The following is an 18,940-nucleotide window of genomic DNA, read 5'->3' as shown; positions in this document are numbered from 1 at the left end:
GCCATTTCCTGCACAACTCTAGGTTCTCTCACCCCCCTCCAAAAACCACACACACAAACTCACTATCCTACTGGTAATAATAGCTCATCCAAAGTGACCACTCTCCCTACAATGTGCATGATAATCAAGGTGGGCCATTTCCAGCACAAATCCAGGTTTTCTCACCCCCCCACCCCCATACCCCATGTGTATGGGGGTGGGGGGGTGCGAAAACCTGGATTTGTGCTGGAAATGGCCCACCTTGATTATCATGCACATTGTAGGGAGAGTGGTCACTTTGGATGAGCTATTACCAGCAGGATAGTGAGTTTGTGTGTGTGGTTTTTGGAGGGGGGTGAGGGGGTGAGAGAACCTGGATTTGTGCAGGAAATGGCCCACCTGGATTTGTGCAGGAAATGGCCCACCTTGATTATCATGCACATTGTGTAGAGAGTTGTCACTTTGGATGGGCTATTACCAGCAGGAGAGTGAGTTTGTGTGTGTGGGGGGGTGGAGGGTGAGAAAACCTGGATTTGTGCTGGAAATGGCCCAACTTGATTATCATGCACATTGTGTAGAGAGTTGTCACTTTGGATGGGCTATTACCAGCAGGAGAGTGAGTTTGTGTGTGGGGGGGGGTGGAGGGTGAGAAAACCTGGATTTGTGCTGGAAATGGCCCAACTTGATGATCACTTTAGATAAGCTATTACCAGCAGGACAGTGGGGTGGGAGGAGGTATTGTTTCATGATCTCTGTGTGTATATAAAGTCTGCTGCAGTTTCCACGGTATGCATCCAATGAAGTGAGCTGTAGCTCACGAAAGCTCATGGTCAAATAAATTGGTTAGTCTCTAAGGTGCCACAAGTCCTCCTTTTCTTTTTGCGAATACAGACTAACACGGCTGTTACTCTGAAAACTGTCAAACAGGTAATAAATGCTAAAGGTATTCAAAGGTGAACTGAAATACTTTTTATGCATCGAGGGCCAAATTCAAGTTTCTTTCTTTCTCTTGCAGCCATCAATTACACAGCACTTCTAACCCCAAACATTCAAAAATCATAGCCTGGCCACCAAAAATCATAAGATCTTTTAAAAAGAATTAATTTTAGTTCTTTTTATCAGACTTTGATTTCTGAACCTGGATGGTGCACTTGAGTCACATTTTTATGCTTTTCTTCATGACCACGAGGTTTAGAAATTTACTTTAAAAACAACAGCTGAGATTCCCATATAATCACGTGCCTTCAGGAGCAGGGGCTTTAAGAACAAACAGCAAATATTGCAAGATTCACGATAGACTTGCAAGAGTTGGCAACACCAAACAACACATACTAACACCTTAAATAATACAGAAACCATATTTCTTACACTGCTTTAGGTTTGGGATGTGATCCATTTACAGCTGCATTAGAAATATTAATGAATATCCAATAGGGATCAGTCCTGCACTGTGATGGGTTAGATGGTAGGTTGGTAGTCTAGTCTAGATGGCCTCACAGGATTATCCATGTCTAATCTCTATGAGTCTGTGAAATGTAGAATCCTGAATTCACATCTTCAGTGGTTGAGCATAAGAAAAGCTGATCTACAAATTGTGGCACTTTCTCGGGGTGCCCAGGTTGTGAGTGACCTTGTTATCTCATTGCCTTCAACCATAGGAAGATTTGCTTGTGCTTAACTGGATGTCAGCTCCCTGACACCACCAATCTGGTAGGCACACAGAGAATATCCTTGGGGCTCTGCCAGCCCTTACTTTGCCTTGCAGATTAACAATAGGTGCAGACCAGTCCCTGAGCCCCCTTGAAGTGTTCCCCTGGAGTGTCTAGCTCTTAACCACTGGACACTCTCAGAAATTACCAGGTAAACTGTCCCCAACGGAACAGTGCACACACCAGCTTGTTTGGTTCATCTGAGGATTACCTTCAATATAACATCACAGCACTGGGATACAGATATAGTGAAAACCATCATAAGTTTATCATCAAAGGCTAAGATCTAAGATACAGTGAATAAGAATAATGGTGGAAATAGAAGTGGGTCCATATAAAACAAAAAGTATAACATGCTTCCTGGAATCTAAACTTAACTCTAACAGGCTAAAAGCATCTGATGAAGTGGGTTATAGCCCACAAAAGTTTATGCCCAAATTCATTATTAGTCTCTAAGATGCCACAAGGACTCCTCATTGTTTAGGCTAAAAGTAGTTTGTCTCGCCTAAACCATCAATGTGGCTGGGCTTTCCCTTTCATGAATGTGAAAAGTGCTGTCCTTTTTGCTTCCGAAATGAAGGATGAAGGGGTGTCTTTTTACATACTCGTTATATTCCCCAAAGACATTGTTTTGTCCCCAGTGTCAGGGTGACCCCAGGGTTTATTTCCTATTGCCATCACACCCTCATGTTCACATCCTATGCAAACGGGCTTCCACTGTGTGGGCTTACAATGCTTATTTTACATGTGAACCAAAGCAGACAGGTGAATCCTTTATCTGGTCAAAACCTGCTTGTCAACCCTGCTTTGATTCAGACTTTAAAATGCATTTTCCAGTGTATATACACATCTGTACATACATCTCACAATAATTATGTTAATGATTACGACATAAGCTTTTTCTAGATACCTCACTTGACCCTCTTTGGATAAATACTATGAAAGCAATATGCAAAGTATAGTGAGTTTGTTAGGCCTGTTAGGAGTTACTGTTACAGAACAGTGAACTCTTCACCCATTGGCACCAATGGGCCTCCATGTCACACAAATATATTTTATGCCTACACATATATTCTGATACTAATTTGGGATCAAATTTTCTAATTTTATTTTAAAAAATTGTAAAGCATTTCCGTTCCTGATTAAGAATAAGATTTCTTGACCGAGGATTAACTTTTCTTGTTTTTTAATTTTTATACTTCAAGAATACTAATTAACCAATCTCTGTTGATTACTGAAAGTTTATGAAGAAGGCTAAATGCCAGATCCTCAGCTTTAAATCCATATAGCGCCATTGACGTCAGTAAAGCTACACTGAAGTACACCAGCTGATGATCTGGATCTAACTAAATTGTCATATGCCATTATTTGGCTACAGTAGGTTCATAAAAGGAAGAATTTATATCCACAAAAGAGCCTTTAGTTTTGTAGCTGAAAGGAAGATACTAAAACAATATAAAGAATGGGAATATGCTTGTTAATTAATTACATACCATAAAGAAAATAACACGGTGAAACTCTAATCAAATATTGCTAGGTTATCCTGTATTTCAAACTCTTAACATTATACCATCAAATTTAGCTGTGAGGATCCAAAAATTAGTATCCTGAGTAACTATTAGTTTATAGGAATAGTAATATTAGGAATTAAGTCCTCCTAGACAACTTTTCTGTCTGTCTGGATCTTTCTATATCTCCTTTCCTTTCTTTTGACCTTTATTATTACTTAATACCTTCCTTTGTCTTGGGTTTTTTGTTTGTTTTGTTTTCTTCAGGAAATTTCATAATTGCTCTGAAGCTTGTCACTGATGTGCACAATTGTGTGGACAGGTATATCTGCTCCGTACAGGGTTACTGTGTAAACAATGTCTACATCACTCTTACAATTGAAACTTTAGACCACAGATGGACAAGTAAAATGATCTAATTTATGCTATTTCCTGTTAGATTCTGCGTATTACTTTCCCATTCTTCCAACTGGAAGCACACAGCAGCTGTAATTCTGACTTCCTTCAAATTCATGATGGGTCCTCAGCATCAGCATACATGCTGGGAAAATACTGTGGCTCATCTCACCCTGCTGAGCTTTTCAGTACCCATAATTCCTTGTATTTCTGGTTCCGTTCTGGCCACACAATTAATGCAGGAGGATTTACAGTTAAATGGGAGTCTCGAGAACCAGGTAAGTTTTAAGAGATGTCAGGTAATGTACCAAAAAAGGGGGAAAAGGTCATTATGTCCTACTTGGTTAGTAAAGGTCAAGAGCTGAAGGACAAAGTTTGACTAAGAGTAAGATAGAAAAGATGGCCGATGAACTATCTGTAGATTCTCTGAATCAAATTCTAACTAACAACTACTGGCTGGACAATGTTTGCTAGGATTTTGCTTTAGTTTTTAAGGTTGTTTTGCTCTTTCTATGAGGGATTCTCAAAAGTTTATTAGGATCCTAGGTTATGTGTTCCTGGGGACTTTGAGATTTTTTATTATCATTTATCCCCTGGGCAAGTAAGTTTTTTGTCTCTGTCACTGTCAGTTTGCAGAAGGCTAAGATAATGAGAATAAAAAACATAACAGTTTTCTATCAAAATTTCAAACAATTTGACTTTCTCTCTGCAGTTATCTCTTATGTCTGAATTCCTGAAAACAGCATTTGCATGATCTTTTGGTGGACTGGGCAATTCCTTTCTCAAAGTAGATCATTAACTTGGGCCTCTTTCAGGACAGCTAGGGAAGGGCAAATTCATGTTACCTAATTTCAACCCCCCCACACACTCTGGGTTTGAAAGCTTGACTAGAACTTTAAAATTATTGTGTCCAAGTACTGCCTAGGCGGGATCACAGGGAAAAAAAGGGGATAGAGGAGAGGGAGGGAATACATCCAGTGAGTAAAATGCATCAGAGAAAAGGCATCAATAAGAGAATGAAAAAAGAGCCAAAGGTAGATCAAAAATGTTTATTGAATAAACTAGATATAGCATGTGTACAACATACAAATCACCCACTAGTGCTACCCAGTCTTTGCTGTGGGAAGGATTATTCCTCTACCCTGAGTACATAACACTTGAATTGGAAAAACTTTAAAAAAAAATGGTAACAACTTTGCAGTAGCATAAAAAGTGGGGGATTAGGTTTTAAAAAAAAGCTCACACAGTCAGCCTAGTTCTGTGAACCCCAGAAGAGGCCTGTGTGTTTGCTTGTTCCATCTCTCACGATATTTTCACTAAGTTACTGAGTTACACAATTTTTTTAAAAATTGGAGCTGTGCATCTGCAGGCTGGTCTACACTGATGACATACATCAGCATAGCTATGTCACTTAGGGGTGTGAAAAATCCACACACACACCCAGACATGTTGCTATGCCAACCTAAATCCTGGTGTAGATAGTGCTAGGTTGATGAAGAATGATTCCACTGACCTAGCTACTGCTTCTCGGGGAGGTGAATTACCTACACCAAAGGGAGAACCCCTGCCACTGGCATAAGGAATGTCTACAGTGAAGTGCTACAGCAGAGCTACAGCTGCACCACTGTAATGTTTTCAGTGTAGACACACACCTTTAGAAAATATTTGGGGTTCTATTTTTATTGTTCATGGATTTCCTTAAATGTAAATCTTGAGAAGGAAAACAAATGGGTTGATCTGATATATCTGATAGCCTAAAACAGTCCATAAACTCCATCATTAAGGGTGGATTTAGATTTGGCCGTTACGTACATTCTAACTAAGTTGGATGAAAGAGTGAAGTAATTCTGTGGGTTTCTTTCCCTCTGTTTAGAATGTGGTAGTGAACTAACAAATACTTATGGCTCAATAAACTCGCCGGGATACCCTGGTAACTATCCTCCTGACAGAGATTGTTACTGGACCATCTCAACCAATCCAGGCCTTCTCATCACATTTGCCTTTGGCACACTGAGTCTAGAGCATCATGATAATTGCAGCTATGACTATCTGGAGGTAAAATTTCATCATTATGGCAATGTTATTGCAAAGCAAAATATTACAACCTTTTAGTTTCAGACAGAAAAGTAATGCTGGCAAGATAACTCACAAGCTGAAATAGTCACTCACTACTCATCAACCACACAGACACATACACAACAAGAGTGAAATCCTGCCCCATTGAAATCAGTAGAGGAAGGCAGTAAAAGTTTTGTTACTGACTTCAGTGGAAGCAGGATTTTGCCATGAATCGCTGGTGGGAAACTTATTTAGCCTCAAAAAACCCAGTCTCTAGAATTCTGGTCAAACATACACCCGCAGGGAATTAATTGTATCAACAAAAAGTGTGAGAGAAATAAATATTGTACCACAGTACATGGCTTGACATGTGAGAGTTAGGCCACGTCTCAGATGCAAAGTTTTCTACTGTATCACAGTTACAGAAATGTGAAAAGGGAAGTGTTTCAAGGAGCATTTACCACTTCCGTTGGGCAAATCATTGATTTTTCAGTTCAGTGGCCAAACTGAAAAATCAAAACATGGGTTTTTTTGTGTTTACCCAGAATGACAATTTTGGGGTTTTTTTCCTTGCTGAAACTAAAAACAAAACAAATCATTCAGAGTGGAATGAAATTTTTTGTTTATTTTTCAGGATTTTTTATCCTTTTGTGTTTTTTATACTTAAATCTAGCTAAAATTCTAAACGGAATGTTGTTTTCAAGGAAAAGCTGAAGCATTAGTGTTGAAAATGTCAAAAAAATTCAATTTTTTTCAGAATTTTTTCCAAACTTTTTTTCAGCTGAAACTGTTTGCTGAATTCAGCCTGAATTGGCAAACAGTTTATGTTGATTGGAAACTGCATTTTTCAGCAAATAAACTATTTGCCAATTTTTTTTCACCCATCTCTGTTTACCATTAGAAAAAAATGCTGAGTCATTTCTGAAATATTGGGACACATCTTAAAAGGACAGCAAATATGGCTTTTTGAAACCTTCAAGTAGTATAAGCATCTAAATCACTACACCAAGAAGGATTCCTTCCCGTTGTGTCTGGAAAGCTTCCTTTCTGTGAAATTAGCCATAGTGTATGCAAACTGTTGTATATTACTGGAATCAATTATAATCGCAAATGGCATCAGTCATTCAATGAAGGAATAAAGAAACAGATTTAACTGACCCCGTTAGTGTTTTATTGAGGCTATCTAGAAAATGTGTGATGGTATAAAAGCTCTATCTTACATTAGTGAAAGAGGGTATTTTTCCAGATTAAGTATCCAATAGTAGTAGTTCTTCTGAATGATAACATAGATCTTAAAATCCTTAATTCTGATTGATCAAACCAGTCACATGATCGTGGTTACTTTCCAACACTGCACTGTTTGGAACCTACTTCTGTGAGTGTGTCTGTTCCATAACGATAATAATCAAACACATTTTTCTTATTCTGATTGTCTTCTTTAGCTATATTTAAATGTATTCACAACAATAACCAAAGGGCTGGGCTATCATCTTACAGTACAGGCTGAGTGAGAGGCATCATGTACCTGCATGTCCCCAGGAGCAGGACAGGAAGTAATGCAACTAAGATCTGTATTATCTGCTGCTGGATCCTCTCTGCTATTGAGTGACTGAAGAGAGATCTAGCACAACCTCTCCTGGAGCTGGGTATCTGGGAAAGGTGGAGGAGGAATGGGCAACCTGTAAGCAGCTGTGAATTCCTGTCTCCTCATAAAAGGAGGTTCACTTCCTTTTGTAAACTTAAGATCTGTAGAGTTGGAAGAGAGCGTGGCCTCCAAAATTTTTTGTGACTCCCCAAACCACTGCCACCAGAGAGGATGATTCCAGGAAAACTTTGCAAGGTGGATCTCATAAAGTTTCCCTCCCCTTCCATCCATTCAGTGAATGATCCCTATGTCATTCAGGTCAACACTGGAGTGATTTATTAGGGGCTGGGTCCCATAGTCCTTCAACATCCAGTGGAAATGCAGGATTGGTGACTTAAATGGGAGTTTTGAATGTGTGAAAACAGCAAGGCCATGCTGTGATTTACCAGCTTTCCCTCCATCCAGTAACCTTCAATCACTAATGAAACCTCCTATGAGTTCCCATGCTAAGATAACTTTAGGTATATTGAAATTGCCCACAGTTGGCTTATATCTGACAACCCTATGCTGAGGATTAATACTTTTGTTTAGATTCGAGATGGCCTCCTTCCACAAGACTCCATCCTCGGTAAATATTGTAGCACCAATTCTCCTCCCCCACTTCAAACCTCTGGCCCATATGCATGGATTCACTTTCATTCTGATGGCTCAGTCACCGACAGAGGCTTCCACATTGTCTACACTACATCGCCTTGTAAGTACAACTGTGCATTTAACTTATGAATATGGCATTTCCAAAATTACTGTGTCTAGAAATAGTCTGGAAATAGAAACAGGCAGGGTCATGGTGGACTCTATCCCAATTATCTGCTGTTTGACTTGCAGCCAGCATTTAGATATATGATCCATCTGAGGTCTCGAATGATCAATTTATTTTTATTTAACACAGCGGATCCCAATTGTGGAGGAAACTACACAGACAGTGGGGGAGTTATCATGTCCCCTTACTGGCCTAACCCATATATTAACAACAGGCAGTGTATCTACGTTATCCGACAACCACCAAATGAAAAAATCTACCTCAACTTCACTCACATGGAGCTGGAAAGCCACAGCGGCTGTTCTTGGAATTATATTGAGGTGACTTTTATTATTTTGTGGTTTTGAAATGTTGATTATCTGTGTGCATAAAACTGTAAAGCAAAATTTCTTCCTAAGATACAAGAGAGTAGATATCTCTTTTTATTAGGGTTCAAAAGCCACAAAGGCTAAGAAGCAGGGGATATGCAATCAGCATGAGCCAAAGGTGAGTGAATATGAGAACCCAGCTAGGATTAGGTTGACTCTGTCACTCCACATAATCAGGATGGGGTTTGAGCCTTGGGTTAATGTGTACCAAATACAAGATAAGCATAAATAATACCAAGGCCAAGAAGGCACTGTTTGGAATTCAGTGGGCTCATCTCTTGCTTGATATACTTTCGAGCAAACTGAGAACAGGTTCCAGTGAGCTCAGTATAGTGGATCTATTTCTACAGTGTTAGCCATAAAAGTTTGCTTATTAACATTGTTCCCTGTCTTTCTGCTTTAATTGGGAGGCTTTGGTTGGAATGAAGTGTAATTAATTTCTAAAATTAGAGGGAAGTCTGTATAATGAAAACAGACAGCTTTTGTTTGTCTGGCCTGCTACTTCTCTTGTCTAATTGCTGGCAGAACAGCAGCTAAACTCACAGAAGACAGAGAAACCGAACAATTTTTGTTGGGCACAATCAGATTGTGATTTATCAAGGCATTTACCTTGTTGTTTGCTGATCAATCTCAAGCAGTTTAGCTTTATCATACTTTTTCTGTCCTTTTCACCCCATCTCCTTCCATGCCCCCACTCAGATCCATTCAATCCAGAACAGAGGAACAGGGATGGAGTTTTATGACCCTGGAATAACCAGTCTGTTCAAAGCTGTATGGTTTTCTCAAGTTCTGGTCCCCCATCCCCCCAAAAATAGTTTTGTGGGCTCTAAAATATTCTCTCATAGGTATTTGTAGTAAAGTTTAAACTAGGGAGCTGGCTTTAGACTTTTAAATTCTTACTTTAAAATCAGTTTTTTGACAACTGTTTTCTCATTTTGAAAAAACCCAGAAGCTCATGTGCTCTGATGATAACAGGAAATCTGTGCAATTGCTATAGACATAGACACAGACACAGCTCATCGTTTCTGCTAGGGGGGATGTTTAGTCTCTGATTAAGGAAGCAGGAGCCTGAATCCCTGGAACTCCAGTATTCTAGAGAGAAACGAGACACAATGTGTTTCTCAGTTAAGGAAGAATGTGTTGTAGCACAGCAAAGTCAGAGATAACTTGTTAGCAATGCCAGTTCCGTGTGAGATCAAATCAATTGGTTGCGGTGCCCTATGATCTTTGTTGCTGCTTGACTGAATTCTCATCTGTCTTTATAAACAAATCAATGCTTTCAGTGCTGTTGGGAAAAAACAGTAATGGAGAAGTATCAATTTACCTGAATTATGGTTCTGAAAATGTTCTCAACTCTCCTTCTAAACATTCTGGCCCAAATTCTGATCTCAGTGTCACCAGTGTAAATTCAGAGTAACTCCACTGGCTTAAACTGAACTCTCAGGAAGGTCACCATGACTGCCAAGGAGCAGAAAGCCATTCAGGCAGCTGGAGATCACCAAAGCTCAGCAGCACTGGAGCCATCTGCTTTTACCTCGCCATATATAGATCCAGCATAGGGTTCTATGGCATCCCCCATTCTCCTCCCAGCCCATGGTGTATGTACGTGAAGGGGGGAAATTGAGGGTGGTTGGAGTACTGCTGTGCCCTGGTATCATGACCTGTTCAACACTGCTGTCTCTAAGTCGCTACTACAGCCCTTTTACCACTCTAATCTGCCTCCCAGGACACTTGCTTATAAATACTGGATGATCTTGGCAGCTTTTCTTAACTATTAGAAGGCTCTGCAGATCTCTTCAAACCCACAAACTGACTATGCCTACAACTTCTGGGTTTGAAAATCCACTACACTTTTATTGAGCCAGATTAAACATAACATAAACCAAACAATTGCTTTCAGTAACCTGTCTACTTCTTACTCCACTAGGGACAGCCTCATCTTATAACAGCCCAACAGCACTTCCCTTCCTGATCACAGTCTAGCTCCCCGACTCCCTTTGTGATCCTGCTCCCTCTTTCTTCAGTAGACAATGGACAACCCTTCAAATTTCCCCAAAATTCCAAATGAGCAGTCTGGATTGAGCTTCCATCCACAAACCCAATCTCTACGCACCAAGCAGCATATATTATTTTTGGTCTTGATCCCACACATACCTCCTCATACAATTTCACTTAACATTTTTCTATAACATCTTTTCATATCAAACAATTTCAAGTAACATAATCCCTTCTCCACACCTCGCCCCCAGTGGTTGCAATGGCTTCTTGGCTGTTGCAACTAGGTGCAACTTAGAACAGCCCCAGTCGCTCCATGCACAGCACTGGTGCTGCTGAGAAAATGGTCTTTTGTTTTCACGAGAATCTTTCTCTTCAAATCTGATGCCAATTCATGAGGCAATCGATAGAGTAAATTTCTCCCTTTATTAGTGAGTTGATTAATGTGTTTCAAGCCTAGTGGCAATGTAGGGTTTAAAAGCAGACACTGATTCCCTGGTGCACCCTGGCGTACCATCACTTTAATTCTAACACCTTGAACTTTTCAGATAAAATAATGAGATGTAATCAGTGTAACCATTATTACTGACACTGGAACTTAGAGCTGCACCCCTCATTAGTTATGCGTCTGCCTGGGTGGTCTTATGGCAATCCTTGTGGAGAACTCCCACTGAAGTCAATAGAAACTCTATGTACAGAGCAGGGAATGTATTTGTAATTTTAAATAGGGGAGACATTGCACTTAGAAGAAAATAAAAAAATCCTCTATTTTAGGTAGGAATTTCATGCCATGTAAATATTTAATCACTTAAACAGTGAGGACATTGCTTTTACCTCTCCAAAGATGGCTCTTTGGGCAGCATACAGCATTAGCCTCATGTTGAGGCTTAGGTTCACAGACAAGCGTCCCATCTACTGGATCAACACTATTTTTGTTTGCTTTGGAAGTCTCCAAAGCAAATACTGACTGGCACTCCTTATTTTGGAAGACCTTACATGATCATATGGCTGTGAGAGTGTCCCTTTTGTTTACATTATTGTAACACTTAGCAGCTCTTTTTTATTACTGGAGCGTAATGACAAAACAAATGACATGCTATTCAGGGGTTTACAATTGATGATGGTTTTATGGATGCATAAAAGTATTGAGTTACAGTTTTATTACTGACTTAGTTTGTTTGATTTTATTTTTGCTGATTAGGTGCGAGATGGCGACTCTGAAATGTCTTCTATCATCAACAAATTCTGTGATAGCACATTTCCTTCTCCAATCACTTCCACTAGCAACAGCCTGTGGATCAAATTTAAGTCAGATGCTTCTGTGCAAAGGGCTAGCTTCAGAGCAATTTATGAAGTTGGTAAGAGAAACTGGTGGCTGGAAAACTGAACTGACCTCTAGATTGGGGACCTTCTAGCATTTGTATATGATTTAATTCTCATCTTAAGTCCCCACATTGTACTGAGGGTTTGCTGCACATTATTTACATATGATATCACATCGCACTATTCTGAAATCTCTACCCCCTGATCTTCACTTGTTCTGCATCTTTGACACAAAAACACTATGCCATATATCAGTGAAGATGGATCTACCCATAATATTCCCAACACAAAACTTTAAAAGCAAGGAAATGAAAAGTTGAGACATCTATCAGTACATGTATTTATTTAGATTTCTAGAAATGCTTAAAAGGATGGCTATTCATATACCCTGGGCACCCTTAAAGTAACTTAAAGTACATGCTGTATAGTCTGTTTTTCTCTGCAAAGGTAGACCCTCATCACTGGCACAAGCACCAAATACAGCAGATAATGAATAACCTTATTTTTGCCCTGTAAATTTGTCCACTTTCAACACTCCTTTTCCCAGACTCACCTCCAACAGATGAGACATCCACCTCTCCCCTCCTGTTGTGTGCCATCCCCTTCCCTCATTCCTTCTGCACAAGTCTGTAAAACCAAATACAGTCAAATTTGGGGAAGGAGACAAATGTGTATTTTCACTTGGAGTTTTCATGGACATGATATCACCGCTGTTCCACATTCAGTTATGCAGGTTTAGGTTTAGTCACATAATAGTGACTTTTTAAACAAACAGCCCCCTCCTAAACCTATCTGAATTATCCATAGCAGATAGAGACATGTGTTTTCAATGGTTATTTTCTTCCTCCCCCCTAAATGACATTTAATCTACATCCCAATGTACATTCCTTGTAAACATTCATTCCAGCTGCTAACTCTTAATTTTTCATTGCAGCCTGTGGGGGCATATTGTCTGGAGAGGGTGCTATTCATTCCCCATACTATCCCAGGGCTTTCCCTCACCAGAAGACCTGTGAGTGGATCATCTTCCAGCCAGAAGGCAATGCAGTGATTCTTAATTTTATCGATTTTGGCATTCGAAATATCACTACTTGTGACTCAGATTATGTGGAGGTAAAGAATATTAGTACATACTTATTGTGAATTACAAACAAATATCATATGCATGCCTCTGTCATGTACCTATGTCTGTCAAAAAGGAAAAGTGTGGGTGAAGAGGTACATAAACACCTATTTCCTTGCACAAATGAAATCTTTTCCTGACTCACTAGGTGAGCCAACCTTCTTCTTTTGAATGCTCCTTTGATAAGATGACCTTTCTCCATCTATATTTTCTAGAATAGGAGCTATCAATGATGCATAACTATATCTGGATAGATAAGGCCTGATTCTCCACTCCTTGTATCCCATGTGCTACCTACTGGCGAAGAGCTCCAGGCAGCTGGAATGCAAGCGTTGCGCCATCGGGTTCCTTTAGGCCAGAAGAATTCTCAGCTGCCCCTCCACAGCAGCTTTAAGGCCACTGTGCCGGTGCCACACATTTATATATTAATGTTGGATAGGATCTGACCTGCTGAATAGTTTAATGAGGTGGATGAGCCACTGTCTTCTCCATGGTAGCTTTTAACCTTTTAGCTCTTCCTACTTGTTTCCAAGACTATTTTGTACTGTTTGTGTGCATTGAGTTAATTCATCTACATTTTATAGCTACTTGGCAGTAATCGAAACAAGTTTTCATGGGCTGTTTTGAATACATTGTCTTTCAGGTCAGAGATGGCAGCAGCCCAGAGTCTCCTCTTTTGGCGAAATACTGTGGCACAGATATACCTTCAGCAGTGCAGTCCATATGGAATTATCTCCATGTCAAATTCAGAGCTTCCTCTGCTACAAATCTTGGATTCATGGCTGAATACCGGCCATTAGATAGAGGTAAGAGTTGAGATCTTTCACCCTCTGGCTATTGGTCCTCTATGTCCTTGTGTGCCACCAGTTCAAATGGATGAGCAAAGGAAAACCACATATTGAAATCAGTGGGATGTCAAGTTGTATGACAACGAAGCAGGAGACCTAATTTGTGAAAGAAACAATGTAGAATCCTTTCAAAAATTCCGAAAGAGATGATGAAAGAAAAAAATCATGTTTTTAATTTTCAGAAACCATTAACTAATTTTATAGGTGTCTTCTTCTGGAAACATTATTTTAGTTAACACATTGTTGTTTTAAAACTTTCTAGCGTGTGGGGAGACTCTCATTGGGCCAGAAGGGACCATTACAAGTCCTGGTCATCCAATCATCTACCCACATGGTGTTAAATGTGCATGGACTATCTCAGTACAGCCTGGGCACCTTATCCGCCTGACATTCACATCATTTAACTTGGAGTTTGATTACAATTGCACCAGAGACTATCTTGAAGTATATGACAATGGTACTATGACAAGGCTTGGAAGGTGAATATGCATATCTAATCTATTTAATCTACCTACCTACACAGCTGCTGTCACTGTCTTCTTTTTGCTCCTCAGTGGATCTGTTCCTTTGGTATCAAGGTGTTCAACATAGGCTCATTTTACTGAAAGCAGCTAAAGATTTGTATTATTCAGCAACTATTATTCCATTTAACATAGTAAAGGCAAGGTTTAGGAGGGGTAATATTTTTCCTGTCTGTCTTTTATTGGGCCAAGGGATGTGAACTGAATTTGATACTATTGAATGAGAAATTAACTTTTCTGTAAGGCAGTAGTTCCCAAACTGGGGGTGCCGCTTGTTCAGGGAAAGCCCCTGGCAGGGCCGGCCAGTTTGTTTACCTGCCGCGTCCGCAGGTTCAGCCGATTGCGGCTCCCACTGGCCGTGGTTCGCTGTGCCCGGCCACTGGGGGTTGCGGGAAGTGGCGGCCAGTACGTCCCTCAGCCCGCACCACTTCCCGCAGCCCCCATTGGCCGGGCACAGCAAACCGCGGCCAGTGGGAGCCGCAATCGGCTGAACCTGCGGACGCGGCAGGTAAACAAACTGGCCTGGCCCGCCAGGGGCTTTCCCTAAACAAGCGGCGTCACAAGTTTGGGAAACACTGCTTAAGGGATGGCAATCTTATGGGCAGATTTTCACATTTGCCATTGCCAAGCAATAGAATTTCATGTATGCTTTTTTAAGGTCATGGCAACAGGTTTAAATCCACTCTTAATATTGTTTCTTCCTTTGGGATGCAGGGAAGGAAATAATTTTTAATACCAAGTAGCAGAAGCAGAATCGGTGAAAATTGGGTACCTGAAGAAACAAAAAGGCTATAACACGGGCTAAATCTTAGACTTTATAGTTTTATATTATTTATTGATCCATTTACAATGCCTCCTCATGTGTGTTTATATCAGTGAATAAATGATTGCACTTCAGATTTTTATTTTCTTACAAAAGGTAACATATTTTTATACTCCCATAGCTCAAGAACAACTAAACTGGTTTGGTTCAAAATTTCAAATACAAATAGAAATTTGGGCTGAGGCCAAAAGATGAAAAATGTTATCCTTCCAGTAGCTGGAAAATCAGGAGCAAGTGAATATGGGGTTATAATGGAGTTTATTTCACCATATTAGTTAGTCTTTTTGGAAGACTAATCTGATGGGGACCAATCTATCTCCCTCTAAAGTCAACAGAAAATGACCCAGCTACAGGCTTCTGGGGAACATTGAATACTTTTCTATTAATCTAGATACTATACAATATTGATATATATACTCAATACATGTTATCTCTTTTGACTTTTTATAGGTATTGTGGAAGATCAAGTCCACCATCACTCACCAGCAGTGGCAACATAATGATGTTGTACTTTGTGACAAATCACAACATTGCCTCTGAGGGGTTCTCAGCTAATTATATCTCAATGAATGCTTCCACAGGTAATACAGCAGTGTGTGCATTATGCAGATTAATCCTGTCAAGCCTTAATTGTAAACACACACTACAAAAACAAGACACATTTTGTTTTTTTAATTACTGTCCCTGCTGTCTCCTCCACCCATCTTTATTTACAGCTTGGTTCACTGGCCTTTTTTCTAGCTGGGGAGGATGAGCCAGGCAGAAAGCAATGTCTCCAGGCAACACCAATGGTTTCTGTAATCACTGACATGGCAGGATTGCATAGGGTAGTTAGGAATATTATTTCTGAAGTGACATAGGAGTGGAAGTCTCATTGACATTCAACTGACTGTGCGGGGGTTGTTTTTTTTTTTGGTCCCAAGCAAACACACCAGGAACAGGAGTGCTTGTCAAAGGTATAAGGGCACCAAGTGCCAGAGTGACATCCTGGAGAATGAAGTCCTCTATTTAATCATAGAACAGATGCAGCAGGGCAGTGGAAGTTCAAGCCTCCTCTCACTGCCCTGCCAGAGAAGTCTGTTCCAGAGTAGCCACCTTCTGGGGAGCAAAGTCAATCTCCAAGCCCTTCATTCCCTGACTGCTCTGAACCTTTGAGCATTATGAAAAGCCCTGGTTAGTGTGCAGAGTTTCTGTGATGTGTACGTCTGCCTGACCCTTTGGACAGTGCTAAAACCACCATGCCCATTACAGAGGTCACATAGAAGTATTCAGAAGGTAACAACTTTGTTATCGTTGACCTGAGCTGTATTTGAACCAGACCAGCAACCTCAAGGTGAAATGCTATATGCGAACACTACACTCGTTACTAATCCTCTCACTGCTAATCCCTGCCCCATGGAAATGCAGTTCGGTCTTAGAAATTAAATATCCCTGCTGACTGAGTGTGCACTGGTGATACACCACCTAGCCTGTCTATTACTAAGCGTAGGATCCTGAAATCGGTCACTCAATATTCTTTAAAAGATCTTCCTCATTTAGGTGGGGATCTTGCTTACTAACCGACCTTCTAACTGCTAGCACTGAAACAAGATTCTGGCAAAAAGCTCTACCTTTGGCTGGGCTGGTTTGGAGCAGCTGGCACAAGAGTAGCAGGAAAATGACTTGCCTGATGTAGTGAGATTCAGTTGCTTAGAGACCTCCAAACAGGCCGGGGCAATTACAGCCAGTGGAGAAGCAGATCCCAGACAATGTGTGAGATACAGACTGTGCTGTGTGACCACGTGTGGTCCCCATATGCAAGGAAGGAAATGGTCTGACTGTGTCTACAGCTGCCCCCCCTGTGTGCAAAGTTTTAGTTTGAGTGAAATATTTTAATCAAAAAGCATTAAAAAAGGAAAAGTGCGATAACTCTTCTTGCCAAGTTTTCGTTCTGTGTTTGTTTTCAGTAAGTAGTTTGGTACAAGCAGAGGCCTCATTAAAGCCCCAGTTCTAACACCTTTGCTCACTTTCAGTGGAGCGGATTCATGTGCACAGTCCCATTATAATGATTTTATTATTTCTGTTAGAGTTGTGTTTGGAGGCCCCAGTCAGGGTTGGGGCTTCATTGTGCTAAGTTCTATGCAACACAGAGTAGGGCCCTGTCGAGCTCACAGGCAACAGAAAAGACCCAAGAGTGCATGTAGCGAACAGTGGGAAGAGGCAGGGGTGGAGGAATGAGGGAAATAGTAATTAGAACTTGTATGCACATGGGTCATCTGTGTGCACGGCTAGATGGTTTTCAGTTGGGGTTTGTTGTATGTGTGCTGTATTTTTAATGAGATAAATATCAAAAGTCCGCAGCAGTCATCTCTGTAGCTATATGTACTGTTGTACTTGACATAGCTGCCCAGTCTCCTTTTGTTTTAGATTTTGAGCAAAATATCCACTCTCCCAGCTACAGCTCAGGCAGTTTGACTGTTACTTCATCTCTTGGGAATGTGTGTGGGGGTCTGGTCGAGATTTTGCTTCCTGCCATTGCTTTTGCTTCACCACTAGTTAGTGTCTACTTCCAAATGATCCGTTTTCTCAGCTGCCTTCATTCATATGTTAGTTATCTGGCATGAAGAGAGGAAAAATCATTAGCAATTAAGATTTAATGGGAAACATCCCAGCTAGGAACCTACTATCAGCCTGAAACTAATGTAGGAACAGATTTATACAGTTTTTCTCTCTCGAAGAAAAACCTTAGAGTATGAAAACTTTCTGGGTTTTTACTGACACAGAAATCATGAAACCTTTCCTCTTATTTTGAAACAATAAGTTATTATTGTAAACTGTCCCTCCATTTTGTTAGGCGGCTGCTACAGCTGCTGCACTATCAGCATGAGCATGTTAAAAGAAAACGGTCTATTGGCATATGTTTGCAGGCTCCAACCATGCTTTTGTGTAAGTGTCTCTATTGGTGGTTAATATCGCACTTTCTCCCCCAACCCTGTATGACAGGCTGTTGCATTTAACCAATGGCCTTTTGCAATAACATAATATTTTCTGAACAGAACAGCTACTTGTCATGACTCTCTGTACTCTCATAGTTTTTCTCATCCCTTTCCGACTGCTTCTTCAGCAGCTGCTCCTGCTATTTGTCAGTGCTCAGACAGTTTCTGTTCTTAGCTCTATTCATGTCTTCCTATGTTCTCTCCCTGGACAACCTTACTGGTGAACTTGTGGCTTCCGTAATATCTCCTAATTACCTCGGCCCTTCGGTCCAGTTTCACATCTTCAACTATCTACCTGCCATCTTCACCTCCATGTCCCCCCATCATCGTAAATTCCACAAGATGGAAATTGTATTTCTTCTCTTTCATCCCAAACTCTGCCATATGTGTCACTATTAACATGATCTGAACTGTCTGAACGGACTTTCCATGTCTGATTTAGATTATAAATCCTTGGGGAGAGGGACCATCTCCTTTTACATTTATACACTGCCAAACAAACTGACGACGCTTAATGAGATCAACATTTTCAGAAGTGTTCATACTCATTTGGTATGTCTTGGTTTGGCGTTCCCAACTCGAGATCCCTAGGCCCCAATTTTCAGACTGAGGGTCTGCCATCTCTGATTGTGGGTCCACAGCACCTCTGAAAATGAAACTCTAGGTGTCTCAAAGTGGGCACCCCAAAATCGAGAGAGACAATTATTTGTCTTCTTATGAAAATTTGACTACATATAAATCAGAATAATCTAATGCAGGGGTTTTCAAACTGTGGGTCGGGACCCCAAAGTGGGTCATGGCCCTATTTTAATGGGGTCATCAGGACTGGCTTGAACTTGCTGGCACCCAGGGCTGAAGCCCAAGCCCCACCACCCAAGACCAAAGCCTGAGGATTTCAGCCCTGCATGT

The 18,940-nt window shown here is 40.6% G+C and overlaps 1 protein-coding gene across 2 annotated transcripts in view; it reads left to right on the top strand.

The window, feature by feature from the left end:
- CUBN (cubilin) overlaps positions 1-18,940 on the top strand; it is a 227,628-nt gene that overhangs the window by 28,909 nt on the left and 179,779 nt on the right. For both annotated transcript variants that reach the window (XM_084618746.1, XM_084618745.1), the window contains 9 exons: positions 3,636-3,870; positions 5,466-5,647; positions 7,827-7,989; positions 8,185-8,375; positions 11,620-11,776; positions 12,676-12,854; positions 13,508-13,670; positions 13,975-14,191; positions 15,507-15,637. In XM_084618746.1, coding sequence (XP_084474872.1) covers positions 3,636-3,870; positions 5,466-5,647; positions 7,827-7,989; positions 8,185-8,375; positions 11,620-11,776; positions 12,676-12,854; positions 13,508-13,670; positions 13,975-14,191; positions 15,507-15,637 — 1,618 coding nt within the window. The remainder of the gene's footprint in view (positions 1-3,635; positions 3,871-5,465; positions 5,648-7,826; positions 7,990-8,184; positions 8,376-11,619; positions 11,777-12,675; positions 12,855-13,507; positions 13,671-13,974; positions 14,192-15,506; positions 15,638-18,940) is intronic.

Source organism: Lepidochelys olivacea, assembly GCF_965140295.1.
Source record: "Lepidochelys olivacea isolate rLepOli2 genome assembly, chromosome: 2".
NCBI lineage: Eukaryota > Metazoa > Chordata > Testudines > Cheloniidae > Lepidochelys > Lepidochelys olivacea.
Note: the sequence above shows the minus strand (reverse complement) of the source record. Positions and strands in the feature narration are given on the sequence as shown.